Below are 20513 nucleotides of genomic sequence, written 5' to 3'. Positions count from 1 at the left end.
TCATTCCATCTCATGTTATGTCAACTGTCAACAGGGTTACAGGAGATTTGCCAAACTGGTTTCATCTGTAGTTATTGAGTATACATTATTGATCTCCTAATTGTCTGTTTATTGATCATGGGACATGGCACACGGCTTGGCTGATGACAGTAATGATACTAGCTGTGACTGCCCAGGCATGACATCCAGCCTGGACTTGCTGCAGGCAGCTTCTGCATCCTGACATGTAGGCTAGCCAGTCTGACCGTGACTCTGGACCACACTGCTGTCGATTGTTGTCACAGAACACTGTATTGATTCTCTGCACATCACACACTTTCAGTAAGAATGGTTGTTTCTACTCTTCCTGCTAAAGACTATAGACACGAGACATCTTGAATCAATTTGGTTTCCTACTGAAGACTTTAGTGTGTTTGCACAGTGTTTCATGTTCTGTGGTGCAGGTGCTTGTGTTGTGATGCTGTTTTGTTAACCTCCCTATATTCTGCTTCATTGGACTTCACCAACTCTAGCTTCACTGTGTGGGTGTGTTTTCAGTTTCCTCTCGCACACTCTGTAGCAGCAGGTTTTATTGGAGACTAGCGTCCTTGACAACACAGGTTTGTTGATGGTATCATCATTTTCAGTACTGATTTGTTTACTAATATTTCAGTGGTTATTAAATATAGGTAAATCAAGTTTATCTTCTTACAGCCATGACTCAGTGTATGACCAAGTGATGACATTCTGGCAGTAAACCAAATATTTCACAGATTGCATAATGTATTTAATCATACTGTGGGACATGGTTGCCAATGGTATAACAATACTTTGACTAGTATTTCAATGGCATATAGACGTCATACACTTCAGACAAATATTTATGGATGCCAAACTGTTTATTATAAATGATAAGATATTGTTAATCCATTATGTGTAAACCCTCAACGTGTTTTGATAAAGAAACCGACATCCAAAGTTCTTTCCTTGATTCTTTGAATGAAATGTTGGTTACATTTTGTCAAGATATTACTGTGGAACTGCCTTGCCCCATACACAAACAAGACAATAAAATTCTTTGAAGAACAAGGGCACACATGTATTGTGCTTTGTGCAGTCAAGGAGAACTCAATATACCTCCAGATACTCACTTCAGAATATTTATATCGGTCACATGCAATAAAATTGTCTCACAAGTGTAAGAAAAACTAGTTTTATTTCCTATCAAGTGTTTTCTATTTATCCTTTGAATAGAGGTATATATACCTTGATAAATAATGCATAGTTCCTTCTCTTTTTTTATCTTATTGTTGGTGTTTGACCATTTAGAATTTGAAATAATTATATTTAATGTCAGGAGTGTATTTGAGAAAATGATTTTGAAGTAGAACCTATGGCAGTGATAGATCCTTTCTGGATTCTCCCTGTCAGTGCTACCAGTACTGTTAATCCTTGTGTTAGTTGTGTAAGACAGTGGATCGACATACTATCACAGTTACATTGAAGCATATTATGAAACAGAGATTTATTCACATGAATGTCACCTGTTTTATACAAAGCTCATTAAGAGGTTTATTTTCTCTTTGGCATATATGGGACAGTTACACAATGCTTTGAAAATGTGTCATGTGACTCTTGATAAACAACAAATGTAGGTTATGTCCATGAATGACTTCAGGAACTATTTGTTTGTTGGCTTGTTTGTATATTGCACTCAGCAATATTCCATCTATATGGTGACAGTCTTTAAACAATCAAGTCTTGACCTGACAACCCCCAAAACAACAGCATGAACATTGATCTACTCAACTGGGAACCAATGATGTGTCAACCAAGTCAGCAAGTCTGACCACCCGATCCCATTAGTCGCCTCTTATGACAAGCATGGGTTGCTAAACATCAGGTCTAACCTGGCTCTTCGTGGGTGACAGCAAGACTACAGCAATGGTGCATACCGTCAAGCCTCATAAACACAATCCAAGATGATTGTTCTCATTAGTTCCATAATGTGTTCCATAGAGATCTGGCAGGGCAATTAGATTTATCCCACACATGACATTGTTACCTTGTCAGTTTGCTGACGGGGTTATCCTCTTCGGCCATGTGGACAAGGTGTTCAACTTTGGAGAAGAAGGTCCAGGATTTGAATCCCAACCACGGACTCAGACATTATGTTACTGCTACATATAGGACAAGCACGGACCGAACTTTTACCCTTAACAACTGAATGTTCAATGTTTAATTTTATTATTTATTTATATGTATTTGTTTACCACCAACATCCATCTTAGCTCCTCAAAGGCACTTTGTTTTTCCCTCATTCACTGGAAGTCAGACCTGCAACAGGACATGGTAGTATCAATGTCAACTCCCTCGGGAGTATATGATACATCACAATCTGACTCGATGGTGTTTCATAACCAGAAAGTATTAGCAACTGTGTTGAATGATTACGAATATATGGTACATTGTAGGGAGAAGTTGATCTAATGTTGGTTTTCCAGATCTATAAAAGTAAAACTCATACATTATTATTGAATTTATTTGTAGGTGTTTCCAAGGTCAAGTTAGCCTCTTTCCAGAAGCTTTCCTGCCACCTCTCAACCATGTCCAACTATTCACGTGGGAGGCCAGGTTCACTTCTGGATTCATCCAGCTCAGGACGTTCTCACTCACCAAGTCCAGTAAGGAAGACATGGCCTCATCCGGAAATCAAGATGACCAGAGCACAAGAACTCAGACAGAAGCCTATGCAATCATCTAGAAAAAACAGGGTCAAACCGGGTCTTCCAGGTGATGAGGGTCTGATAGTCAGGAACTCACTTAGCAGTCTGGGATCTCAAGAGTCTTTTCACAGAACCAGATATTCAACTTCAAATTCCTCGATAAGTTCTCTGGGTAGGGACTCATATGTTGAGACTTCTTACAAAGCCCCTCAGAGTCCGAAGGGAGAGCCAGGCAAATCTGTTATAGATAGGTTATACAAGGCACCGGAGGTCAAACATGATTTCTTGAGAAAATCAAACAGAGCGTTGCCTGAAAGAAATTATCGGAGAATGAACAGTGGTGATAGAAATTATTCGAGAACTGCCATACGTAAAGTATATGACTGGGTGAATCGCAAAGTGAAATCTCAGGATGACGTCCGAGATGAGACGAAATGTCCGAATGCAAGAACAGAAAGAACAAGGCGAAACTCAGACCCACTGGGACCAACCAACTTTGTCCATGACCTTAATGATGAGTTGGAAACTGGATATAAGGAACATGGGCCACGGTTTATACAGTTTTACTTCCAGAAGGGTGGGAGATGGCTAGGTCCCAGGATCGAACGGTTTCTAACTTGGATAAATATTGGTCCCAAACTGCCTGCTGCAACTAATGAGGAACGATATATCTGTGAAGAGAGAGAGACCATTGCACAGCCATACGATCCTGAGGAGGCATATGAAGACATGTTGGACATGCTGTTTGGAGAGGTTACCATGGACAAGTTCTCAGAATTGATCCATGTGTATGACGGAGATGATGCCCCCAAACCTGTCATTCCCAAGAAGGAACCAGAAGAAGTTCCTAAGCCTTTTGTTCCGAAGATTGAACCAGAAGTGCCTAAGCCTGTAGTGGACCATGTAGCTGTACAAACAGAGAGAGTCAAGTAAGTGCATTAGTATCTATGAAACTTTGCTCCGTGTAGAATGGTGAGCTAGCCTGGAGCTAATGGAATACAATGTAAAGTCCATTTCTGATGTCCCCAGCCATGATATTGGTGGAGTATTACTAAAAGTCATAAACCTAAACTCACCTAAACTCAGTTTTGAGAAAACTAAGTACAAATAACCATCATCTTGACATCTGCTCAGTTAACTACAACCTCCATATGTGGAGAGTTTGCCCTCTCTGTGCCCAGTACACCTTCACAGAAGCAGCAGCTGGTTGGGCAGTGATGAGGAGGTTGGACAATGAAAGGAACGTGTCACATCATGAAAGCTTAATGTGGGCATAAACGTCTCAGTGGTGAAGTCATGGATGTTTACAACTTTGGTAACACAATTTGTTGTGGACAGATATATAAAGTTAACTAGAGGAAATGAGTAAGAGTTAGTGAGTGAAAGAGATTAGATTTATGCTGCTTTTAGCAGTATTCGATGAATATCACGACAGCACCTCCAGGAATAGACTCTCATATTGTACCCAAGTTGGGAACTGAACCCAGTTGTTTGATGTGACTTGCAAACACTTCAACTTCACCTTTAACCCATTATCCTCAGGAGTGAATGGTGTAATACAGCACTCCATGTGATCTACCCTGGATCTGCTGGTGATGTGGTTGAATCCTGTAGTAGTATCAGTAATAAACCCAAAATGACACAACCCGTCTCACACAAGCTCACAATGGAGACTGATTGTGTCATTTTGGGTTTAGTGTTTCAAATGGGGGTTTAGATCTATGTTATTGTTATTAAATACTCAATATATACTTAAATAATATGTTTGAACTGGTCTTGTGCCACTATTACTTATACTACTTCTGTATTCATACCACATATGATCCTTAAAGTTTTTCATTTCAAGATTCATGACTCCATTCAACATAATCAAAATAACATTTTTTACCTGATGGATTTCTTGCATAAAAATATGCTTGACTGAGTTCAGAACAATTTACTTACACCCCCCTACCTGTCAAGACAACTTAAGTAGTAAATATTGATAAACCATAAAACATGTCATTTGGAAAATTTGTGGTGTGTAATGTTGATGTGAGAGAAGAAAATCGTCATGTTACATTGTAACAGACGTTCATACACATTTTCACTGCATTGAGCAAAGAAGTCTCTGTGGCTCTGAATATTTGATGAAAGTTCTGAACACTGAGTTAAAGTGAATGATGCTGAAAGAAATATGTTGTCATCATCATCATCATCATCATCATCATCATCATCATCATGACAGTGAGTACATTCTGAAATCTGTATTACATTCTAGTGGAACACACTGTCAGTTGTTAGACTATGGGATTTGATGTTACCCTGCCTTCTTCCTGTAATCAAGATGATACTGTAAGGATAATGGTGTATGACTCTTGTATCTGTGTCAAACTCATGTTATCTCATTGTTTTAACAACATGAAATCAGCATTAGTCCAAATGAGTGCAAGGGTCTTGTGAAGATCTGGACCAGTAACCAGGTCATTGACTCATGAGTGTTGTAAGAGGCAACTAATGGGATCGGGTGGTTAGGATTGCTCACTTGTTTGACACTTGTCATCGTATCCTAAGTGCATAGATTTATGCTAATGCTGTTGATCACTGGATGGAGGCATGATTACTTACAGACCGCCGTATGGCTGGAACTTTGCTTCGTGCTGCATTAAACCACAGGCATATAAAAAAAATTCTTGTAAAAGACCCACATGCGTGCACATCTCTATATATGTGTCATATTCTTCAAAACATTTCAATCCCATTCTTCACGTCACCAAACAATTCTTACCAAGGTGTTCTCTCTCAGAATTATTGCTTCAGAGAAATTCATGAAGGATGGCTGAGTGGGTTAGATCACAGACTTTTTGTGCTGGCATACAGGTGCTTCATTTTCTAAGTGTAGTTATGAAATCCCTATTGGACTCACACATCCCACAAAAGCACTAGAATTCGTACTACTACAAAAGTGTAATCCCAAATATAACATAAATTGAAAAGTAAAATTAAAAATTATGTACCAGTACCCTCTATGCAGAATTGCACAACCAACACCACCCTCCTCTGCCTAGAATATCCAATGATTGGTCCCAATCCTTAACTTGTCTGTTACAGGTTTGATGCATGGACAAATACATACAAACCAGTTATGGTGAACAAACTTGTTGGAGCTGAAGCAAAGAAAAACATGAGTACAAGCACTTCTGATTTGAGCAAGCACAAAGCACGGATTGCAGTGGGCACCACTACAGCTGATCTCAAGGACCTGACAAATCCTCATGTCATTCCAGTAATCCGTGTCGATGCTGGTACATCAACAAGTGACCTGTGCGATGACTGGAGCGACTCAACCCTCACACCCAGGGCATCACCGGTCTCAGTGGTTCAGGATGATGTGTCTCCAGCCAACTATGATTCCCTCTATTCTGAGAACCTCAGGACAAGTTTCATTGACAAGGTGAACAATTACTACAAAGAAATTACCATCAGCAACCTTCACAGCAACAAGTGGGCAGAAAGGAGGAGATCAACAAAAGCAGTTATGACTGACGATGAAACAATGGAGATCCATACCGAGCTGAACAAACTGGCCTCTGAAAGGATCGAGATAATAGAACTTCTTGCCTTACATATCCCCAACTTGCCAACCTGTTTGTCTGTGGAACTCCTTGAAGCTAAACTTAACTACTCTATTGGACAGACTGATCAGTTGCTAGCCCTTCTGGAAGACTCCTGGGAACTTGAGGCCAGACTACCAAACTCAACTCGAAGCAAGGAACTGGTGAACATCACACGGGAAATCATCCTCCAAAGCAGAGCTGAACTTGAAGAGTCCAAGAAGGCTATCAAACTGTGTCTGGATGAGGTAAGGCACATTCGGGCTGGGGGACACAGCAGAAACAGATTTCTTAATAGGGAGATCATGAAAATGAAGAGAAGAGCTGAGATTGAAGCCTTCAAGCTGGAAAGAATGTGGGAACAACTGTTTTATGAGAGGTCCAAAAAGGAAGAACGGTTCCTAAGGTCTATCTATTCTAGCTATGAAAGGTCCCCATCTGTTTCCAGCAATGATTCTGCTCTAGATGCCATGGAGAAATATGTTCACTTCCTGACCGATCTCAGGAGGAGAAGTGCTTTGGCTGCCTCAGAAGACGAGTTGAATGATCTGAGAATGCGATCCCCCCTGTCTCAACATGATATCAACGACTACCATAACCGCAGCTGGGATACATACAGCATTGCATCTACAACATCACAAGCGTCACAGCACAGAGACTACATTGCTGAACTGAAGAGGCAGATGGCTTTGGACAGGGAGCGAGACTTTCCAGCCTCCCGTTCTAGATCAGAGCCCCATTGTAACTGCAGTTTCTCCTCCACCAACTCCCGGATGTCCTCTTCCTCACATGTAGATTCAGGCTTGGGTCAGTCTACCTCCAGCTATGCAGCTCAGCCACAGTACTCCAGCAGCAGCTGGTCCAAGAAGTACATAGGACCTGGATCTCTATACACTGCAAGTTCCAAGTCAACCAAGTCAACCACTTACAGAAGGTACGTACCATTGGTGTTTGATGTTTCTCTTTTAAAAATATCAGTGAGAAGCAATATGATCCATAGGCAAATGTAGAGGAGGATCCAGGGGTGAGCCCTTTCCCAAGAGTGTGCACCCCCCTTCTGAAAAAGCTGTACCTGCCCGTATGTACCATATTTGTCTTATGTCTCTTTGATATGTTACAGCTCTTCCCAACAACCATCTTCACTGTACGTGTCTCAGGTTGACCACTTGACCCCTACACGTCCAAGTTACAGGTCAGCAGGCAGGTACTCAGTCAAGTAAAAGATCAGCTTGTCCTTACTGTCCAAGAGAATGCTATGCCATTCTTGTATCCTGGATGACAGGCCCTATTTGGTGGTACTGCAGATGGCATGTTAAACTTGTAATTCCAACATCTCTGAGGACACCAGTATTACAGTATTGATGTTTTTCTTGCAAAGAGTGAAAAATGAATAACGATTTTGCACTTAGGTTGTAAGCACGCATGGTGATGCATTCTGTGTGAAAATGTCAGTATATTACACGTACCAGCTGAATATCCTGTCAGACTCCTGGGCCATAACAAAAATCAGTGGTGTGCCGTCTGTCCATGACCAGTAGGCAGGTAGGGTGTCAACTTTCGAGCAGAAAATTGTCAACATGTCCTTTCATGGTCACAATTTGGCAGGCGGCAGATAGAGGAAATTGTGTCTGGCATCTTCCCAAAACAGACTTTGTATCAAAAAACTTCAAAAGACGAAACGCCAATCAACACATGTGAGATACATATGAATGTTTCGTGTTTCTCTACTTTGAAGTTGACTTATACTTTAAGACAATGACTGCTATTATTTCCATCCTATTGATTTTTAAGCATGTGTACCTACACTTTGTTACAATAGTTGTGACAAATGAGTGTAGAGTTATCTCCCTTTAATTCTCTACCTGGTACGTAATTAGAGTGTATGTAGCAGTTTCATGTGTGTTTCAAGGATGTGCATGTACATGTTCGATGTATACACACAAGAAGGATGTGTTTGTACAAGAAGGATGACTACATATCAGAAGGATGTGCACACACAAGAAGGATTTGTTTGTATCAGATTGAAAGATGTGCACGTCAAAGAATAATGTGTGCAGAGCGGATGATATCACAAGGATGTGCACACACAAGAAGGTTTAGTATATATCAGAAGGATGTGCACATAAAAGAATAATGTGTACAGGGTGGATGATACCAAAAGGATGTGTATGAACGAGGAGGATGTACATAATGTTTATTTTTTTCTAAAAACCAAATTGCCAATGTGCCTTGTTTTCAGAAACAGTAGAGTTAAAAAAGCATTGTGGAACTGAATGTACAAATACCAGGATGTGTTAGCTTGATCTTAGATGTCAGCTTCTGACATTTACACATTATGAGATAACCTTGTTTATTTATTACTAACAGATATCCAAAGCTCTGTCTGTGATAACTTGTGTCATGTATTTTTATAGAACATGGTGTTAGGTAAGTAGCTCTATTCTTACTATGTACATAGCATAATTATGTTGAGGGAATGTTATTTAAACTGTTTGTGTTGCAGTCCAGATAGCTAATATTTACTGGTTAAAAATTCAAGGCAGCCCATTGTAATGACAAATATATATACAGCCCAAAAGAAGTAAAGCATACTATAGTTAATCTGCCATAACATAATAGCAAGATCATTAGGCATTCTCTAATGTCTTTTGAGTAGTATATGTATCATGTAGACAAGACAGTATAGTATTTGTCTTAATGTTCTGCTCAAAGAAGATTGAAAAACGGATACGTTTCTTCAGTATCAATTGAAAATTAAGCAAAGGTGATGAATACTTGACATTTGCGTCGGAAGAATAATATGATTTTCAGCAGAGGAGTGAAAATATTAAAAATTTCCTCATCCAGCAATGCAGAAGGAATACACAAGTTAGTCTGTATCTTCCTGATGTATGAAGTTATACAATATCCATTTAGTGTGGAGGAACCGTGGCTTCTGTATAACATTGTTTTGGGGAGACATTTGTCTCAAAACGTAACCATATCAAATAGTAAATTATTATAATAACTCACTGTTTCCTCATTTGGGTCACACCAAATTTTGTCTTTTGTAGAACTGTAACCAAAACAAATGCCACATACAACAGTAAATATAAAACATCGGAACCACAGAATCAGCCTTAAATATAAGATTCCATTTGATAGTTAATGGTGAAACAGTGATAAATATTTTATGAGTGATTCACTGAATATGTGATTGAGGGAAAAATGTGCTGCAAGAGTTGTCGCTTGACGATATGGCTGAAAGTCACATAAACTAATATTGTGTCCTGATTATCCATCATCCATCATGATTATCTAGGGGAAAAAATAAATACAAATAGATATAAGAATATTTCTATAATATATATGCAAACATTATTGTATATTTGTTACAGGTAGAAAAATAGGGAAAAGTAGAGAAGAAAGAAAGGGGGTTTGTCAAAACAATGAGATAACATTTTTAACAGGTTTTGATTAAAGGGTATTAAATGATATATAGTGACAGACACAGTAAATGAATTTGTATTTTTTTAACCCTACTTATTTCTGGTCAACAAAATATTAATAAATAACAGAGCTTTATTTTTTATATGTTTTTCACATTATAATGTCTTTAGTCTGAGAATTTGTAGAAATGTTTGAAAATGACTCTTGTCTAACATAATTTACTCAGTGCTAATGTGTGAAACACAATTTGCTCACAATGCATGATGGGATTTCAGTCTTTTTTTAAGTACCTGCACTGAGTGCAACCAGCTTATCATTTAAAGTTTGGTTACACCATCAAAATTGTGGTTGCACCATAAATAATGTCACTGGTTCTAAAACATAACATAAATATTTGTTTACCAAGTTCCATAGCAAGTACTCAGTATCATATACATGTATTCTATATTAATCTCAATTTAAAGAATACAACAAAATAACTGATGAAATTAGTACATAAATGTTTATGCTTGAAACAAATCTTGTTACTGCCAGTCATTTACATCCCAGTTAAAACATGATGACTGCTATATGATGTTTGAGGATTTATTGTTACCAGTGTACTAAGTTCAACCGGTTACAAAGGCAACTCGTATCAGCCATTTTGAACATGCACAGTGCAGGTTGTAAACAGCGAAATCCCACCCTGCAATGGCTGCATGTAGAATACTCAAGTGAACTGTGATACAATTTGTACATGTCTGAGCACTAGTGTGATCTTTTCAGCATTTAAAGTGGGCAGTTATCATTATACTCACTCATTTATATCCCGGCTTGTGATCAACATATATAGTGGCTGTGAGTAACCGACTAACAGATAGCACCAAGACAACTCCATATGGCTGTGTTACCACAAGTGTTCTTCATTGTGGGTGGTTATGATGTTGTAATAAAATATGTAACCGATGTGTCTCCACTTATTTCATGTGAAAAAAATTGAATGGGCAAACATTCATCTTGTGTTTGTCTGTTGATTATGTACTCCAGCCCAGCTAACACGCGACGTTCCCACAACGTTATGTTTACGTCAGGGTTTGGTTACGTCGGGAAATGACGTAACTAGGACGTTATTAGAACGTCCTAGGATAACGTCATATCACAACCTTGCCACAACGTTACACATTACGTTCTCTCTACGTCCTTGCAACGTATTTTTCATACTTTGGTGTAACGTACTTGTAACGTTGTCAGGACGTTCGTTTCATATATTTTGTTTACTTGACCTGTTAGAAGGTGTTTGTATTTGCAGTTGACCATCTAATTATTTATCAAGACGATATCGAATCTAGAACAACTTTTGAATAAATTTGTTTTGTTTGCTTTGTTAAATGCGTTCAACTGAAGCAAATAGATAACTTCACGTTTGAAGGTTATAAGAATGTCATTTACAGACGTTGTCACAACGTTACGGTTTACGTAACCAGGACGTCGTAACAGCGTGTATTTCAGACCAAGGTGCAACGTTCGCATAACGTTGGGAGGACGTTCTGTCCACGGCTTGCCAGCACTGATCCGTTGGAACATCGTTACATCTTATTCTCCTCATCCCGGAGTTTACTTGATGGAATATCATATTTAACAGGATCGAAGCATGTGATATTTTCTATTTAAATTACCATATAGATCTATCTCTTCAGTATATACTGAAGTTTATTCATAGTATTTACCTTATTTTTGTTGCATACAATTTATTATTATATTATACACTTGTTGTTGTGCTCTTGACTTCACTCATTTCAGGGAAGTTATGAAACATGTCTCCTTCTAGATCTTTTAACCCACAAGATCCAGATTGAGGCACATTACACATGACTTCTTCATGTGACGTCATTGCCTGTGCGAGCACTTTCCCGCTCGCTGACATCACACTTCTCGCGCGGCTGCCAGTCCTACGTGTACAGGGTTCTGTGTCTGTTCCTCACTTTTAAAACGGGCTCATCGCCATAACAGTGAGTATTTTGTTTATTGTTTTGTTTAGATTAGTAAATTATATGTATTAATTCAGAATGTACTCATTAAGAATAATGAAACTGACTCTTGATTAGATCTATTTACTTGTCCTACTTTTTACACATCCGAAATTCAGTGTCATTTGATATATTTTTTTAACTGTAAAAATCGGATAATTACTCGGAGCTCTGAATTTCTAAATAACATATTAATGATCACTGACATCAATTTTGCATGGAATCATCAATGATAATTCTGAAACTTTGCCGATGAACCTAGAATCGGCTGGGATGTTTTCAAAAATAGCATGCTAACAGTAAGTGCGTTTAAAAGTTCCGCCATTTTGGATACTGAGTAGTGTTTACATACCATATCGTACGTTGATTCAGGGTAAGCGATTTTATTCTTTGAGTGTTTCTCTTTGTCAGAGTAATATTTACATAAGTATAGTCATATTGAGTGTAGTATACCACATCTGAAACCGTTAGTTGTTACACAAGTGTTATTAAACGTAGGCATAACTGTCGCATGCTCCAAGGCGGTACGGAGGCCCATGGCTAGGCCCATGGATGTAATTCTATCCTTCAAAGAGGCAAGTCTAGATAAGAGGACATTTCTGCTGTGTGAAATACCATTCCCCTCCCTCAACCCACCCACGTGGTTATCTTTTTGAAATGAAAAAAAATCCGATTTTACACCACGTAGCATTTTCGGAAATTGTCAGACATCTAGCCGTCTAATCATTGCTTACAGTGGCTCAATACGCTTTGAATATTCAGAGGAAGAATATCGTAGCAGGAAATAGAAAATTAAAAATAGATACGATGCAATCATTTGATCATTCATAAAAAAAAACTGTCGAGTAAGTGCAGCGTGACACCATGACTGACGCAAAATCACGCAGAACGACAGCAGTAATTATCGGCATTTCTGGCTTCTTCTGTCATTTTTACAATGCAAACGATAAATACATATAAATACACAGAGAGTCAGAATAGTTCTGATTACTTACATCTCACTTTCATGTACAAAACATCCCTAAATCAAGGAAACTGCTCGCAAAATCCTGTGTACCCATGTCAGCGAGGCCGCTATTTTGAAAGAAATCGGCCCTCGATAGTGATGTCACACGTAAACATCGTTGCACATGTTAGGCAATTTCTTGGAGGTGAAGCTCAGTTGAACAAGAGCAAACACAATGGCAATATCATTCCGACTGCACTTTCAGCATTGTGATTTATATTTTTCGTTCAGATACTTTTTCATGAAACTAATTTCAGTATCTTGATATATCCTTGTTCATCATCATCATATCATATGTGGATATAGGGTATGCGTTTTCATTCATTGAAAGCTTTTCATTGAATGAATATTTACACGGGAAATTGACTCAGTAGTGTACTATAGGATCTATCACAGTTTAAGCCTCTACACAACTGTTAGAGGATCACACGTAGCCATTACTGCAACATGTGCTTCAGTTCCTGTGATGTACAATATTCAGTATGCTGGGACACACATTGCAGTTTCATATGAACAGGCTAATAAACAGCAATTTAATTCAAAGTTATAAGTAAAACTGATAATATTGATGAACATGATTTGTACATTTTCTGTGTAATTTTATAGCCGTATGCAGACAACAACAAAAAAACCTCGGCATTCAGGGTGTTAAAAATGTAACGGCATGTTCTAATCTTGTGCTTTTGAATAACATTTAGTCTTAAAGCTAAACTATTCTTTTTTCAGATGCACGCTGCCGCTGGGAAAGATGAGGAAGTGCAAGTCTAGAGTGAAACGTTTCTAAGCAATGTATTATACTGGAATAAATGGTTCAGTGTAAACAAAAGAAGAATATCTGTTATTTGTTACCAGGGCTCAAAGTAGACAGTTTCGAAAAATGCAAACCACACATTCATAATTGCCGAAATGAGTTTTCGAACTGTTGATCCCTTGACCTTTTTTCAGCATTCGTAATTTAAATCTAACCAAAACAACGGAAACTATGACTTTTAGCCCTGGATATTGTTATGATCATGGTGACAACAACCCAGAAACCTAATACAAATATTTTATCCTCGGACTACTGTTCGTTCTGAGTAGGTATATACCCAAAACAACTATAAATAACGTTGTTACAACGTTATGTTTATGACGTCACGAGGACGTTATTTTTGGGTCGTATGAACGTAGAAAATAACGTTGTGACAACGTTATGTCTATAACGTCGCGGGGACGTTATTTTTGGGTCGTATGAACGTAGAAAATAACGTTGTGAGGACGTGTTTTCGACTCCACAAAAAAGACGTAAGTGGGACGTTATATGCTGACGTTCTGGGGACGTAAACGTAACGTTGAGACAACGTCCTCAAAACGTACTTTTGTTAGCTGGGAGGGTGCTGTGCCCTTTATACAGACCAATGTTTAGCCCCGTGTTGAGGCATAGGAGGTATGGTCACCTTAGCACTTTGTACAACAGCACGCAGAACAGCAACTTATGATGAACAGGAAACGTTCAATGACTAATGCCAGTCTCTGTCTGACGAATTCCCTTTAAAAGACCCTACATGGATGAAATATTGCCGAGGTGGCATTCAATTTTTACTCAACACCAACTCCAGCTTTAAAATAGTTTAAGCCCTGATGCCATAGGAAAGTGAAAATCTAAATCAAAATAGCCAGTGACTTGAAACATTTCCGTCAAAATGAACACAAACTTTAACCATCTTGACATTTTCAAACCCTTTGCTTTAGTGAGATGAGTTTTAAGCTGCTTTTAGCATTATTCTAGCAATATCATGGCAAAGGACCAACAGAGCTGTAAAAACATACTTTCCATCCATCACAGCTATATTACATGAATAACTTTTTTTGTCATCGATCGAATAGTTGATGTCATAATTGTAACAATGATGCGCTGACACCACTGGACCAATCAGCATTGATAATCACTATAAAGCACACACTAAAATATTGGCGTTATTACATATGATCACTTTCCCCATGTATGGTATGGTATTTACTTGACCATGAGAAACTATACCAACATGTGCAACAAATGGTGTCCTTTTCATATGATTTTATAAGATTATCATCCAAATAGTTTTGTCACTGTAAGCTCTCAGTTGTCTTCTGTATTCCAAATGGAGGTTCCAGGGTAAAATGGTGCCCCAGTGACCAATGTACATGTAAATTGTGACCAAATATACACTACTCAAAACAACTCACAACTAAAATATTATTTTGAATTATCCATATGCTTCAACAAATTAAAGTTATTTTGCTGGATCTGATGCTTAATAACAAAAGAAACTTCTGTCTATTTGTAACTGATGTGACAAGTGTCTGGAAAATATTTCCAATTAAACCAAATGTGTATATTTGTTCTTGCTAAGGCCAGACCATTTTTATTTCTTGTTTTACGGATCCACCTGACGTATTTTTTCAAGAATAAGAACAAAAAAAATAAGAAATTAATTTACCCTACTCAAAAAATACAGTGCTAATGTTTTATTGGCTTAAAATGTGGCTCTCACCAGAAAATACTTTTTACGTTGTCTTTTGAGCAATATTCACTTCATAAATTGCTGAAAATAAAATACTTTGAGTATTTAGAAGGAATATTACTTTGTTTGGAAATTTTTTTTTTTTTTTTTTTTCCTGCCTGCCTTTAGGTTTTCAGAGGACAAAAATCCGTAAAACAAGAAATAAATTTGGTCTGGCCTAAGTTACAATTTTCATCTGTGGTGTTCTGAATTGACCAGTCACTTGCATCATACTTGTGTATTTGGTCAGCTTTTACAAACATCTGTACCTTTGATAATGTTCCTTGACATCAGTAAAGCCTATTGGGTAGCCTATTGGTTAAAGCATTTGATCATCAAGCCAAAGCCTGGGTTTGATTCCCAACACAGGCACAACGTGTGAAGGCCATTTTCTGATGTTGCCTGCCATGATATTGCTGGAGTATTGCTAAAAGCAGCTCAAAACCTGCATAATCTTACACAGTGCAGTAATATATGGGTTAGAGCTGCTCAGAGCTGCAACAGCTGTTAGTATGCCAGATTAACTCCCACAGACATGGATGCACCATATCCAAAGCATGCTCTGACATGCCAACACAAAACATAAAACACCTGTGAAATGTTAGATGACAAATCCTTCAGGTTGATCAGTGGCAAGCATCCCACAAAGACAAGGCAATCCATACAGCTTTGGCTTTATTGGTAACGTGAAACATGATAGTGTATGATACATTGACCAAAACATATTTTCTGCAGTAGAAGTACAGTGACAGTACAATCAGAGGGAGTGGTGGAGGTAGAGAGAGAGGACAAACCTTGCTGCCTGTCACCCCAAGGAGTTCCCTGCCATGCACAAAGGGAGCTTCCTGCCATGCCCCAGTGAGCTCCCTGACATGCCCAAGGGAGTTCCCACTCACATCCCAGTGTGGCTGCCAGTCTACAGTATACTGGCAATCAATAAAATACGATGACAAAACTTGGAATGCGAACTGGAGATGATTTTTGGATATTTGATAGTAAGTGGCTGCAGTCTCAGGGATGACAGTATAGCTGTGACAGAACCAACACAAACTAAACATAGGAAACATGTAGCACAACTGTTCAGCTGTTGAATGGATTCCCTAACAAGATGGTGCAGCTTGTACAAAATCAAAAGCGAGACAGTAAAAGGCTCACTCACGAGGAAATCCTCATACCAAGGCAATATAAGCCTCAGTGACAAGGAAATCCTCATACCAAAACAGAATATGACTCAGTGATGATGAAATCCTAGAAATTGATAATAAGCAACAGCTACTCACTAGATGAATAAAAAATGGAGCAAAACATTTGAAACGGTATTCCTTGTATCCACCAGGTGCAGGACTGCATAGTACAGCAGATTCCTCTAACTGTTTGTACAGATACATCAACAATCTTTGTGTCAATAATCACAAAACCAGCAGAATATGTCATATGTTGGTGGTTGATTGTAATACATGACATAAGCATTCTTTGCTTTGAGATCATAGTTGTTCCTATATAACATTTTGACATCACAGATGTCATGGACTAAACAACGTATAACAGCAATAAAATTACTTGCCTTTCAGATAAATAGGCACATGTTTGACATATGATGAACATCCATTTGATGTGTGTGTGTATGTGTGCATGTGGTTGTGTGTTTGTGGGGAATATAAGCTAGTCCAATATGAAATAACAAAAGAATTATGTGTGCCTAACACTACAGGACAAATACTCAATGTGACCTTTTCTTCTGGACAACTATCAAAATAAAAGTTTGTTATTTTTATTTATTTATCGTAAATATAGCAACAACATACGTTTATGTTTAAAAAATTTACTGAGCATATATATAGTGAAAAAGCATGCACCCCCTCCTCTCTGGAAAGCTAACGGTTTCTCCCTTTAAGACGTAAAGATGATATTTTGCTTGGCTCCAGTAACACTAAAACACCTTCTAGCATGAGTAGATAACAAGAACCTTGATTGTGAGATGCAAATATTTCAACTGATCAGAACTAAATTACTTCATTCAGCTTATATTCTGAACATATGTAATTCTTTAGCAAATATCTTGAAAATAACATGACAAAAATTAAATGTAGCAGGATTATGAGGAATTTATTTCAATTGTGGCCATCACTTGCAGTTAGTACTCCAAATGAGGGGGAACTGCAGAAAGATATTTTACAGGAGCTTCATGAAACAAGTGCCTCTAGAGGGAGTCAGCTGAACAACACTACTTTACGTGGCTGTGACTAAATTTGGTTACACATATTTTCCAACAAAATTAAGAAAGTCGGTGATGTAGGCTTACTATATTTTTACCACTTTGGAGAAATATAGAAACATATATTATCTGTGTGAATTTGCATGGCATACCCCTACAGAATGACAGCAGACTGCAGACCTGTTTAGTAGGCAGGATCAGTCTTGACCCTGAGTGTCTGAAAGGCTGGTCATACACAATCTGTACTGCAGTAGCATTAAGCAAGGCCCTGACCATGCCCCGGTGAAAGTCACCATCCTTGAAATCACAACAACACTATTTTAACATGGTTAGCTTTGCTCACGTATCACCAACATAGTCCATCACAACCAAAATATCAGTAAAATTATTACGGAATAACAAGGTTCAACAATGACTTGAGTGTGGCCTCACAACATGGGACTGTACACGTCAAATAGTATTTACATGGCATCTTCATGTGCATCAGCAGGCTGAGTTCTCATGTAAAGATTACCAATACAACGTTATCATGCAGCAAGAACATGTAGGACAATATGCTGGGGTGTATGTGACTTGTGGAGAGAGGGTGTGGCATTAGGTTCTCTCCCTAGCAAGACACAGCAGCCCGGAGATTGGGTAGCAGAGACTGATAGAGAGGGGAATAGAGCTGGACAGAGATGGAGGGTCAGAGGAGCTGGAAGGAGAGAGTAGATAGAGAGAATGCATTTTAGAGAGACTGATAGAGCATTAGAGAAAGAGGGGTGGAGCAAGAGAGTAACAAAGAGGATACAGTATGAGATAGAGCGAGCAGGAAAGGGAAAGAAGGACGGAGATGGAGGGACAGAGAGGGAGATGAAAGGAGAGAGAAAGGGAGAGAAAACAAAGTATTTTAGAGAGACTGATAGAGCATGAGAGAGAAAAAAAGAGATGGAGCAAGAGAGTGGGAAAGAGGATAGAGCATGAGAATGAGGGATAAGGAGAGTGAGAGAAAGGGAACAGAGAGAAGGAGAAAGATGGAGAGAGAGGGATAGAGACAGAAGGGAGTTAGGCAGTGAACATGAACACAGAACACCCCGACCCCACCACCAAAACCATACCCAGCATAAAATCACTAACCACTCTCTAACAACTGGTTTCCATGTTGTCATGGAAAGTTCAAGACAGGATGAATGCAGCTAGTTTTAATGAGCACTGTCTGCGTGAAAAGAATTGTGTCCAAACAACTGGATTCATTAGAAATTACGTGTTGAACAAATATGCTTCTGTTCACCATTGTGCTCTAACAACTGAAAGTGGCAAGTGTATTATTGCATGCGTCATCACCTAACTGCTAGTGTCTTGTCAGAGTTACCTCCCTTTTCTTGATGACCAAGCACTGTCAAGCAATAGGGGTTGCACACGTTTTGTTCAATGAGTGATCTCTGATGAAATCACAGGAGAATGAGTGCTTACTACAATGTTCCATCAATATTTAACCGAGTTCTGTCTGAATAATACAGATGTGCATGAACTGTGAATGAATTACACAAGCCAGCATGATCAGTTCAGACTGTCATCCTGAACAGTTTGGTGTAAGCAAAACAACATGCATCTATATGTCCATACCAAAGATAACTAATGAAACATATATAAATATACTACTCAAAGAGGTTAAAGTACACTCATTTTTCCACATGACTGTTTGTGGTGCAACCATAAGGCAGTACATCGAGGATATTATAGGAGTGCATGTCATACTATGTTTACGACATGAGGGCCTAAATGTTGGTATTTTCTGAGCAAGAGCGAGGGATATGCCGGTATTGAGGCACGAGTGTTATAAACATGGTATGTTATGGGCAGGAATATAATATTCTGTTTTGTACCAAAGTCTTTAAATTCAGGAAAATAAACCCAAATCTACTTTCAAACATGGGCTGGCTACCTGCCGTTGCCGCATGTAGAACACACTGTCACAGGAAAAAAACAGGATGTCATTCCATTGTTCATGATGTCGTGTTATCACGACAAAGTGATGTTTTGCCCTAGGGCATCGAATGAAAAATAAATATGAACCCCAATATGTTTGCCACCGAACGTAATAAAGTATTGTATCACAATACATGCTCACAATATGATCAGTTCATTTGTACCCCTTGTTATACAAAACATACAATACATATAGCTATATCGCTGGAAAAAAAAAGAAAAAAACACCAGGAAATATTAAAAACTATTGAGAATCTCAATCAATTCCTGTTGGTTATATATAAACAACAGAGTCTGCAGTGTGTCCCCAAGCATATGTGTTTCTCCCCTACCATACCCTATCTTTAATGTCTGATATTTGAAATTAAATGATTCAGGATTATAACTTGCAGTAAGAACGAACAAATGAACTTAATTTTTATTGGGATATGTGTCATATCACAAGCTCCTCACATCGTTACACCTCAAACGACCATTTGTCACAGTCTTGATACACAAACTGTAGTCATATGAACCAGTGAATGTTTGTAAACTTCATTTGAGTAGTATATATATCAATCTGTCATTACTTTCTGGGCTGACATAAATGAAAAAAGTGACTGGAAAACTCATGCATCATCTCTTGTCTCTGTGTGAAGTCAACAACGCAGATCCTTTCTAAATCTTTACCATAATGCATGGCCCCATTCACAAGGTTATCTTAGGGCTTAGGTGATCAAACACAACTCTAGTAGAGCTAAGACCGTTTTATGGAAGGGGCCGACAATATCTGGTGAGACCAGTGGGAGCCATAGCAAGAGCCAAAAAAAAGTATAACTCATATTGCCAGTTGTCAATGTCAATTATTGAAATGTAAACTATACAACAAGAAATACATTTGTCACATGTTGAAACATTACAAAATGTACAGAGGTTCTTGAGAGCAGACAGCATCATGCATGCACCAAGTGGGTGGCAGAGCCAAGTTGTGAATACCACCCATGTAAAATACTGCTCCATGACAAAGTCCTCAATTTGTCAGCTAGCACTTTTTCTATTGTCTCAATGTCTACCTTGTTTCAGTACCTGG

The 20513-nt window shown here is 38.5% G+C and overlaps 1 protein-coding gene across 1 annotated transcript; it reads left to right on the top strand.

Moving 5' to 3' along the window:
• The first annotated feature begins 298 nt into the window (after positions 1–298).
• LOC137294855 (uncharacterized) lies at positions 299–9684 on the top strand. Its single transcript, XM_067825991.1, has 4 exons — positions 299–321; positions 2530–3634; positions 5796–7232; positions 7419–9684. The coding sequence occupies exons 2-4, from the start codon at positions 2586–2588 to the stop codon at positions 7516–7518; spliced, it is 2586 nt and encodes an 861-aa protein (XP_067682092.1). The 5' UTR covers positions 299–321; positions 2530–2585; the 3' UTR covers positions 7519–9684.
• Positions 9685–20513: the final 10829 nt, after the last annotated feature.

Source organism: Haliotis asinina, chromosome 8 (genome assembly GCF_037392515.1).
Source record: "Haliotis asinina isolate JCU_RB_2024 chromosome 8, JCU_Hal_asi_v2, whole genome shotgun sequence".
NCBI lineage: Eukaryota > Metazoa > Mollusca > Gastropoda > Lepetellida > Haliotidae > Haliotis > Haliotis asinina.
Note: the sequence above shows the minus strand (reverse complement) of the source record. Positions and strands in the feature narration are given on the sequence as shown.

Coding starts and splice junctions, on each gene's coding strand:
- LOC137294855 (XM_067825991.1), top strand. CDS start 2,586: ATGTCCAACTATTCACGTGGGAGGCCAGGTTCACTTCTGGATTCATCC. Junction 3,635..5,795: donor GTACAAACAGAGAGAGTCAA/GTAAGTGCATTA, acceptor TGTCTGTTACAG/GTTTGATGCATGGACAAATA. Junction 7,233..7,418: donor AAGTCAACCACTTACAGAAG/GTACGTACCATT, acceptor GATATGTTACAG/CTCTTCCCAACAACCATCTT.